This window comes from Perca flavescens, chromosome 3, assembly GCF_004354835.1.
Source record: "Perca flavescens isolate YP-PL-M2 chromosome 3, PFLA_1.0, whole genome shotgun sequence".
Taxonomy (NCBI): domain Eukaryota; kingdom Metazoa; phylum Chordata; class Actinopteri; order Perciformes; family Percidae; genus Perca; species Perca flavescens.
Genome location: NC_041333.1, coordinates 15,522,124 through 15,532,771, shown reverse-complemented (window position 1 = coordinate 15,532,771; position 10,648 = coordinate 15,522,124). Strand labels below are relative to the sequence as shown.

The window sequence follows — 10,648 nt, the reverse complement described above, 5'->3', positions numbered from 1 at the left end:
AGCCTTCGGCCGAAGATGTGTAGGCTTTCGGCCATCCTGATGTCGATAGGGAGCTCGTTCCACCATTTGGGAGCCAGGACAGTAGGTTGGGGTATATGGTTTGACCATGTCCTGGACGTAAGCTGGGGCTGATCCGTTCGTGGCCCTGTATGTAAGTACTAGTGTCTTGAAGCGGATGCGGGCAGCAATTGGTAACCAGTGAAGAGAGCAGAGGAGCGGTGTAGTGTGAGAGAACTTGGGGAGGTTGAAGACAAGTCGAGCTGCTGCGTTCTGAATGAGCTGCAGGGGTCGGATGGCATATGCAGGCAGGCCATTCAGGAGGGAGTTGCAGTAGTCTAGACGTGAGATGACTAGAGCCTGAACCAGAACCTGAGCCGCCTTCTGCGTTAGAAGGGGACGTATCCTTCTGATGTTATGCAGCATGTATCTACACGATCGTAGTTGCAGCAATGTTGGCAGTGAAGGAGAGTTGGTCGTCAAGTGTCACACCCAGGTTTCTAGGAGTCTGGGTGGGGACTACCACAGAGTTGTCAATTGTTGTAGTCAGGTCTTGGGTAGGAGAGCATTTCCCTGGAAGGAAAAGGAACTCAGTCTTGTCGAGGTTGAGTTTCAGATGGTGTGTGGACATCCAAAAAGAGATATCAGTCAGACAGGCCGAGATACGTGCTGCTACTTGAGTTTCAGACTCAGGAAAGGAGAGAATTAGTTGGGTGTCATCTGCGTAGCTGTGATAAGAAAAGCCGTGCGACTGAATGACAGACCCGAGAGAGTTGGTGTACAGAGAAAAAGAGGAGAGGACCCAGGACTGATCCCTGAGGAACCCCAGTTTTGAGTGGGCAAGGTTCTGAGCTAGATCCTCTCCAAGTTACCCGGTAGGTTCGGTCTGCCAGGTAAGATGTGAGCAATGAGAGCGCAGAGCTTGAGACACCCAGATTCTGGAGTGTCGAAATAAGGATCTGGTGGTTCACTGTGTCAAAGGCAGCAGAAAGGTCCAGAAGGATGATGATGGAAGAGAGAAAGGTTGTTCTAGCGATGTGAAGCTGCTCTGTGACAGCAAGGAGGGCAGTTTCTGTTGATTGACCAGCCTTGAAGCCAGACTGGTGGGGATCAAGAAGGTTGATCTGGTGGAGATAGTTAGAGTTGATAAGCTATTATTATTATTAATAGCTTATTATTATTGGCTATTATTATTATTATTATTATTATTATTGCCATTTCAAGCTATTCATTGGACTTGAACTGCTAACATTTCAATAAAAAACTAAAACAACTGGGGTGTTCTAAAACTTTTGACCGGTTTTGTGTATGTATGTATGTATGTATGTATATATGTATACCGTGTGTATATATATATATATATATATATATATATATTTTTTTTTTTTTTTTTTTTTGGTCGGATACTGAATTGGTGAAACTAATCTTGAAACTGTGGTGATTGTATAGATTTTATGTGCTGCCTGGTTAAAGATGTGTGTATGAAGGCTCCATGTTTCGCCAAAACATTTTCTTAATACCTTTTTAATAAATTCCTTCAAAGTCATCCCTACATATATTATGAGTCTGGACAGACATGGATGTAAACTGCAACCTGACTGGTTGGCCGAAGCATACAAACGTGAGGCGGTAATTCTAGTTTTGTGACTACATAAATTGTTTACAAAAACAGCATAAATACTATTATTGAGTTGCTATAATACTATAATATATAATCTGCAGGCTATTTCTTGCTCACATTACTGTTTTTATGAGATGAGATTATTATTATTTTTACTACTGTAATAACTACCATAACTCCTTTTTGTTCAATATGAGCAGTGAAGCTTGCATGTTGCTCATGTTTGACAAGCTGATAACCCTGAATTTAGCTTTAATTGTAATCATATTTTTCACAGAAAAGAGTTGTCTTTAAATGAACAGTGGTGTGATTAAGTGAAGATTTATGAACAAATTGGGCCGTTGTGGTTTTAACATATGTCACTGTAACACACAACTTTCATTCCATTCATCAGTGATGCATATGTTTGTGGATAAACAGTTACTGATATTATTTACTGGTTCAGTTTGCTATATGTCTGTATTGTTCATCTAATGTCCTAAAACCTTCATGCAGATAAAATAAACATCCCATGACTGCCTGATTCATAACCCCAGAGATAACCACAGTCTACTTGATTGCCATTGCCAGAAAGAGAAAGAGGAAAAATGCCTGTACACTGACGAAATAACAAAAGAAATAGAGATTTCTTACATAATGAAAAAGATGTTAACATAAATAAAACTGCATGTTTTAGATCTCAAACCACCACAAGCACAGCTTTGGCACGCCAGCTATTAAGACCTAACTGCACTCTCCCATTGCTAAAAGAAACACTCAGTTGTATTTAATAAAAAAAAAAAAAACTATTAAACATAATATCTCTGTTGTTTCTCTGCCTCCCTCAGCCATGCACCCAGAGTCTGGAGACTCTGAACCTCGGCCATAACTCTGTGGGTAACGAAGGAGTCCACAAGCTGAAAGACGGACTGATTGGGAACCGCTCTGTGCTCAGACTGGGCCTCGCTTCCACCAAACTGTCCTGTGAAGGTGGGAACTAGAACTTTTTTTTTGTGTGTGTGTGTGTGTGGAGGATTTTTGCTGTCTTGCTGTCTTTTTTTTGACTTGTGTTTCTTTTTTGTTATCTGTGCTATAGGAGCTGTGGCTGTGGCTGAATTCATCGCTGAGAGCCCCAGACTGCTGCGCCTGGACCTTCGCGAGAATGAGATCAAGACAGGTGGACTGATGGCCCTTTCACTCGCCCTAAAAGTCAACACGTCTCTGCTGCGTCTCGACCTTGACCGGGAGCCCAAGAAAGAAACTGTGAGCATGGAGACAAGGCATGGGGAAGGGGATAGAGGAGAGGAAATAAAGAGACTAATAATGCATGGATTTCTCTGTACCCTACATTTGGTGCCTGCATATGCGCTTGTGATGCATGTACGGTTGACGCAATCGTACATTCTTGGCTGTCCACGGACAGTCCACACAGATCCTCGCAGAAATGGGCAGATTACAAAAGAATAAGTCTGGTGATCTTTTTTTTTTTTGTCAAATCCCATAGAAAAAGACCAAAACTTGACCTCTTTAATCAAAGCCTGACATATCTTATTCTGCTGTGCTCTATTGTTGTCCCAAAACTGTTAAAAACACATCCGCGCACCACTGATAATCGGCACTAGTTTAGATTGAGTAGATTTAAATTTATTTATTTGTTTTCACAGCCAGTACACAAAATATTTATGTATGCATTCATTCTTTGTGTCCGTAAGGCAGATGGTTCAGGGCTGAGTAAATCCCCAATACACTGTCCTGCTGTTGCAAATACTCAAGAGAGCACCATAACAGTTAAAATGATCCCCATAAGATGCACAATTTACTCCTGTTTGAGTAACTTTTGCTTAAAACTACAGTGCCCAGCTGTTTTTAGGAATTATTTAGCCCTTTTTTTTTTTTTTTTTTTTTTTTTTTTATGAAACTATTTATTTTATATGACCTGTTTTTTCAGGAATGAATGGCCTTCGTTCTGAGCGCTACAGAGAGATGGACTGATGCAACTAATTCAATTTTTCATTGGCTTTGTTGACCATTATTACAATACAGAATAACACTAGCCTTGGCCTTTTTTTATGATTCTTCGGAGCATTGAATCATGCCTTTATTAAATAGCTAACAGTGGAGAGATGACAGGAAATGAGGAGAGAGAGAAACAGCACCCTGAAGAAAAGTACTGGCTCAAACGAGATTGTAGGGATTGCTTTAATTTAGTTGTGTTTATTCTGAAATTCTTGGGGTTTATATCCATGTTTGGGACGTGCTTTTTTGTCTTTCAGGTAAAGAGCTTCATTGAGACCCAGCGCGCCCTGCTGGCTGAGATCCAGAATGGCTGCAAGAGGAACTTCATCCTGGCTAAGGAGAAGGAGGAAACGGAGCAGAAGATGAGGCAGTCAGCATCCATGGCTGAAATCGCCACAGAGGATGGGACCACAGAAGAAGAGGAGGAAGAACCAGCAGCAGAGGAGAGAGGGGACAAAGGGGGGAAAGAGGTAGAAGAAAAAGGTGAAACGCCAGGAAATGAACGACAAACAAGCAGCGAGTCAGGAGACAGCAATGAGACTACCATTCCTGAAATGATCCTGGAGTCGGACTCAGACACTGAGGATGAGGAGGACGAGGAGGTGGTAACAAAGTCCTCTTCCACGTCAAACTCCTCCCCTCGCTTAAACCAGACTGCTCCTCATATCCAGACAGGGGTTGCACAGCCCTTCCTCAGTGCCTCATGTACATCCTCAACCCTGTCTGCCTCACCTACCGGCAGCCCGAGTGTCATTTCCGGCATCACCGTCACAGAATCTTCAGTTCCTCGTGGCACCCCTCCGTCTCCTGGTCGCTGTATATCTGTCTCTAGTCCAGGGAGAGGTCACAAGATCTTCATGGTAACTCGGGTGGAGAGCCCCCCTGAGCAGCTACAATTCCAGATGAGTGCACCTGCAGCTCCCAGCCAGGCTAAAGAGGCCTCAAAGAAGCCTGTAGACGGGAGCACACCCACGACACAGCCAACATGGCCACCGCCCTCATCTCCAACACAACTGACACAGGCGGACTTGAAGGAGAGCTCAGCTGCTCCGTCAACAGACTGTAAACTCAAAGATCAGAGTCCTGTAGCACACTTAGAGTCCGCAGTAAATACTACACTAGAGCCGCAGTCTACAAGTCAACCCACAGAGGATGCGACAGCTAGCACTTTAGACCCAGAAGTGACAGATCCAAGTCAACAAGCACTAGTCCTGCCATCAAACTCCTCATCGGCGCAGGCTGTAGCATTTCCGCTCACAAAGGAGGTAATGGAGAGCATTAAAAGCCCCCAACCCAAGCCCACTTGTGTTGAGGAAAAGAAGGAAGGAGAGGAGGAGGAAGGTCTTATAGAAGATTTTAGTCAAACCCAGACTAGTATCCCTGCAGAACAATCGCAGCAGCCGTTAACAATTGCTCTTGAACAGCTACAGGATGAGCTATCAACTGCATCAGAGGAGAGACAGTTACCGAACCAAACAGAAGAAGAAGAGGCCCTTCCAATAGAGGAGAAGCAGGAAGCGCCAGTAGACTTGGTGAAACCCAGTTTAACAGAGAAAGAGGACAGCCAGCCAACCCAAGAGGAATCATGTCCAAAGCAGCAAACGGAGGCAGATGAACAGGCAGCAGAGCCTGTTCTCTCCGTCCAGACTGATCAACAGGAACCATCTGTCACTCTAGGTGGAGCTCAGGAGTTGAATCCTCCAGCAAGAGAAGCCTCAAAGAGTCCTGAACTAGCCACGACTGAGTATGTCTCCCCAGTCAAAGACGAGGATTCACCCGATGAGAGCTCTGCAGACGAAGACGAGTGTTTTGCCGAGGCTCCGGAGGAGGAGATAGTCGGTTCAGCTCTACCCAACGGCCTGAAGCCTGAGTTCTCCCTCCATCTTCTGGACGCCGAAAGCCCCAAGCCCGGCAGCTGTGTGATGGAGCACGGTGAGTCACTGTAACCACTGCTGATTTTTTTAAATAAATTAAGTTGGTTTTAGGTGTGAAAATCCTGTTTGGTAATGTGTGTGATGTGTCCCTTGTGTAGTGAGTGTCAGCTATGGACAAGACCTGGAGGAGCTGCTGCTAGAAGCCAGTTTGGAGACGGGGAGAGACGCACCATGAGGTGCACCAAAAGGGTTTTGAGGTAAACATTTGTGTATATATATATATGTGTGTGTGTGTGTGTGTGTGTGTGTGTGTGTGTGTGTGTGTGTGTGTGTGTGTATGTATGTATGTATGTATATACACACACACACACTAGATGAACACAAATCACAAGTAGAAATGGATTCATCATCATATTGTCGACGTCAACTTGCAGAAGCTACTTCTTCGAAAGCACTTTATCATCTTCATGCTTAACAAGTAGGTCTGAATATAAAACTCCATCAAATAAAAACTAATTTCAACAATTCAAGTCACTTCTTCCCTTCTATAATGAAACTTCCTTTCTTTCCTGAATCAATATCACAATGATCACTCGATGAGTATGTTTACATGCACATATTCTGGTTTTTGTGCTTATAACGAAAAAGAAAATATTCACACTAAGCTGTTTACGTGTCTAATGAAAGTGAATATTCCACTAATATTCATGTTTACATGCAGCCATGCAAATTTTTCCACCGGTGGCAGAGTTGTTCGAACGTACAAACACAGCCTCAGTCTTTCATTCCTTCAACCACCTTCTTGTAAAACATTGACATTGCGATGTTTGCGCGTATCCAAAAACCTGTGTAATATAATGTTTCAAAGTAGGTGTGTTTCGAAGTAGGTGTGTTTCTCCTTTCGACTAGAGATATGGGCTTTTCTTTGGGCATGCATCTCTACCGCAGCCTTGCAAACTGTTGGCTAGCTAACGCACAAAGCTGACCGCAAGCTGTAAACAGGCAAGAGGCCGTAAACTGCAGTAAGAACCCTGACTGAGACACATATTCCGAATGCACTGTATACACCGAGGCTGACAATTGTACAGGTAGCTGGCGTGGAATGGTTTAGAAAATTAACCAGGTGAGTTTCTTAAAGGCCCCTAGCAAGTAAAAAATATGACAAGTTAATGGAACATTGCTGCAGTTGAACAAACCCGCTCTAATATTGGGCTTTACAGTTAAGACTCCACTGTGAAACCATGGTTCAATCCTACCTCTTTCTAACTTATGAGAGTTAAGAAAAAAAGAAGTTAGGAAACTTCCTAAAATATTGATAGCTTTATGTGTTTTTTTTATTTTACTTCAAATGTGAAGAAAAGAAAACCTGCGAAAGATTTTACCAAATAGTTCAAGTTTGAAGCTGATGCGACTCAAAGACATTTCTTTAATGGATATTTTTGTACATTCTTGACAACAAGACAATAACCAGTGTATCCCTATAACCTTGTAATTTTACTCTTCATTGTGTTCCCAAATTTCCTCTCCATAAAACTTTGAATTGCAGCTGTGTTTGAAAGGCTCTGGGACACTAAATAAACGCATCTTTCCTTAATGTCTTAAGCTACTTTAGACTTGTAGTAAACCTGCCAAATGTCCCTGAAAGAAATGCTCAGGTGTTTTTAAATTAAATATTATTATAAAATAATAAAATCAAAATAAGAGAGCTGACCTGGAAGAGTTGCAAACACTTGTAACTGCACTGCAGTGAACACAGCTAGTATAGACTCTGGTGTAAGGCCGGCAGCATCCTCAGAAGGTAATTGAGTTTTGAATGTATTTGTGCAGCCAAAATAGCATTTTAAAAACAAAACCTGCTGCAAAAAAGCACTGTAATGGCTTCCTTCAGACACAACAGTGTGCACAGATTGAGAAGGAGATTCTTGAGGATCATTGATAATTAGGTTAGCTTTGAGTTTGGTTTTACAAATGTTCTCTGCTACATTCAGGACTGATGAATCTCATGTCTTCTACTTTCACAGGGACGGCGAGAACGGGAGAAAACAGCACTCGTCGATAGATTGTCTGGCTCTACTACATGACAAGTTGCCCTACAATGTTTTTGTCTTTTCTTTGACTTTACCATCCACACAACCTTTCCATAAAGAACAAAAGACCCGGTATTACAGTCAAAGCTCTGAAAATACAAGCAAATTAGAGAAAGAAACAAAAAAATACAAAATCGACTTTTGGAGCTTTGCTGTGACAAAAAAGTTACACACTACATCAACCACAGAAACACAGTTACATATGCATATTATGCGGAAGAGAGAGAGAGAAAAAAAAAGAGAAATAAAATCACTCTGTTGTCACTACATTTCGTCAATCTGCAATCTTTATACACAAGCAGACGCCTGTGAGTGAGACAGAAGAGAGCTGGGGGGTTAAACACTAACCAAAGACAGAACACAGACCTTTCTCACAGCCCCTCCTGTTGCTCTCTTGTGTAGATTTCCACTGTAGTTGGAGGAATAACTAGCAATTCTATATATATATTTTTTTTTTTGTCATAACACATACACAAAGACATAACAGTGATAATGAGAAAAGTGGGGTTGATGGCACATTCACAAGACAAAATAGCGTTGACGGGCCCTACTGAGCGGACCTGCTGGCTTTAAACACTTGTTCTAGAGGTGGATGTAGGTCATTATCAAAGGCTTTTATATCCGAGGAAGCTGAAGATGTTAACGTGTCTGTTTAAATGTCAACGTTTTATGTCAGTTCCCAACTCCTGACCATTTCTCTCCCTTCTGGGAAAGAAGAACTTTTAAGGGACCTCTGCCAAAGTGACTTCCCTCTCTGTGTTTTCTCCTCCTCTGCTCACTTTGGCCCCTCAGGAATCAGCGTCCCCCTCCGGTCAGTCTTCTCAGATCTGATGTGGAGGAGCTGCAACTGTCTCTCTGCCTGCCTCTGCTGCAACAACAAAAAAAAGAAAGCTTTTTGAAGTCGGTAATTTTGCTCCCAGCTGAAAAAAAAAAAACCAGAACGTCTGCAAATGTCAGAAAGCAAGATGTCTGCTATTGGTTGAGTTATTTACATCTTTTTTTTTTTTTTCTTGATTCTCTACAACACTCAGACACTATTATTGCTTTGTTCGACCAGTCATTGTTGTGTTAAACTCTTTCACGAAAAGCAGCTCGGTCTCTGTCGACATTTCCCCCCTCCTTCCTCCTGTCCCTCAGTCTTCCACTGATACTTGCTGCCATCTCCCCGCTCCAGCTCGTCATTCATGTTGCCTTCAAAACTCACCACTTCAGGTTCAGTCTTTGTTTTTTCTTTTGGGCTGCTTTGAGAAATCACTTATTTTCTATTTATTTTATAGCTATATGAGCCTTTTCTGATTTACTTTTCCCCCTTTTTTTTCTTCACCTCCATCCTCATTTTATCTTTTTTGTTTTCCATTTTGGGGGTTGCTTTTAAAGATGAACCCTATTTTGTTGATGTATATTTCAGATTCAAACTAGAGCAAATATTTAGTTTTGTTTTTTGGGGGGAGGGAAAGGTAATCTGTGTTGGAAGAAAAGGTAAATATGGTTGAATGGTTGACTATAGCAGTCGGGGTGCAGTAATGAAAGCAAACGCACGAATGCAGCAAACATTAGTTCTCATCAAAAGTCCTGGTTGTTTTAACACTACTGTGCTGGGTGAGGCTGTGGCCACAAGGTGGCAGTGGTGGTTGTGTTGTTTTCTCACAGAGGAGACAGAAGTGAAAGGATACCACAGTCTAAACAACATCGTATACAACACACTGCAGGCGCTGATGTCTCTGCTCAAATCCAACTTCTGTCCTGAATTTTCCCGAGCAAGGATTTAGGAAGAAACTTCACACGAAATGTCAACTTCATGTATGTTCGTGAAGAGAGCTGCTTTGATTATTTCCTGAAGCAGATACGGGCAGGTGTGTTGTATTTTATTTTATTTTTTTCCTTCTTAAAAGGAGCAGCATTCAACCCTCATGCTCCTCTTCACCCAAGTGATAGTTTGCCCCCACTGTTTGTTATGCTTTAATTTTTAGAAATTTTTAATAATAATTTGTTAACTTAATTGAAATGTGCTGGTAATCACAAAGATATGTATGGCGAAATTTGTTCCTCTCAAATAAATGCATGTAATGACTAAATGATATGACTGAATGTTTCAATGCCTGAACTCTGCAGATTGAAAAATGTGTTCAGATCAAGTTTGGTTGGGATTTTTGGATACATCTAGTGAATTTTGAAACCTACAGAGATGTTTTGCAGGAAATGGAGTCAATACATCACTTCTATACAAAACAATTAATTATTTAATACAATATTAAAAAGTACAGTCCCTATAAGTGTTCTTTTTTTTTATTTTCTGTTGGTCAGTACCTAACGAAAAAATAAATACATTGCTGTGGTTCAGTCCAGGGAGGTTGGAAACCTCACTGTGAGTGACCGAGGGGCTGTCAGTGTAGAATGACAATCATGTTTTGATATAGTTAGACATCAGGCAGGTGGTTTGTGTGTTTGGCACTGATGCACAACCTCTCGCACTGCAACCTCTGCATAGAAAAGCAGGAAAAAATGTTTCTGCAACTCAAAATTAGAAATTTCAGACATTCTTTGGTTTCTTTGGTCCAAAAAAATGTGATATTTTATTTTCTACATATTGCCCAGCCCTAGTGTCAAGTCCCGGACGCTGGAGCTTTCGGAAAAAAATCGGTCGAAATTACCACTTTGATATTGACATGAACACGGTTTAGCAGTCGGATACTCATAATTACGACAACTCAGATATGACATGAACGTGTCATTAGACACAACAATGACGGAAGTCTGTAAAATGACAAATACATTTTCCAAGTTCTAATCCACTCCCTGTGTTAATTGTTCATGTTTCTCTTGTTACATGCTATGTGTTGAAAACTCATTTTTGAGTTCTTTTATCAAAATTCCTCTTTCTGTAAAACAAAAAAATATGTTTGATGACCCATCTTGAACTCTGTGCAGTAACATAAATGTTTCCAATCAAATGTGATTTGGGGTTAGTGGGTAGCTAGCAGAGCAATATCATAGTGAGAGATGATGGATTTCAGCTGGCAAAACCTTTGTTCACATTTCCAAAGAATGTGGCAGCGAGTAGCTTGTTGACTTCC

General features: G+C 41.6%; 1 protein-coding gene across 1 annotated transcript in view; it reads left to right on the top strand.

The window, feature by feature from the left end:
- The window catches only part of ppp1r37 (protein phosphatase 1, regulatory subunit 37), a 55,433-nt gene extending 45,779 nt beyond the window's left edge, over positions 1-9,654 (top strand). Inside the window, exons 9-13 of the mRNA XM_028572123.1 lie at positions 2,446-2,587; positions 2,694-2,860; positions 3,871-5,545; positions 5,646-5,744; positions 7,509-9,654. Coding sequence (XP_028427924.1) covers positions 2,446-2,587; positions 2,694-2,860; positions 3,871-5,545; positions 5,646-5,722 — 2,061 coding nt within the window. The 3' untranslated portion in view covers positions 5,723-5,744; positions 7,509-9,654. The remainder of the gene's footprint in view (positions 1-2,445; positions 2,588-2,693; positions 2,861-3,870; positions 5,546-5,645; positions 5,745-7,508) is intronic.
- Positions 9,655-10,648: the final 994 nt, after the last annotated feature.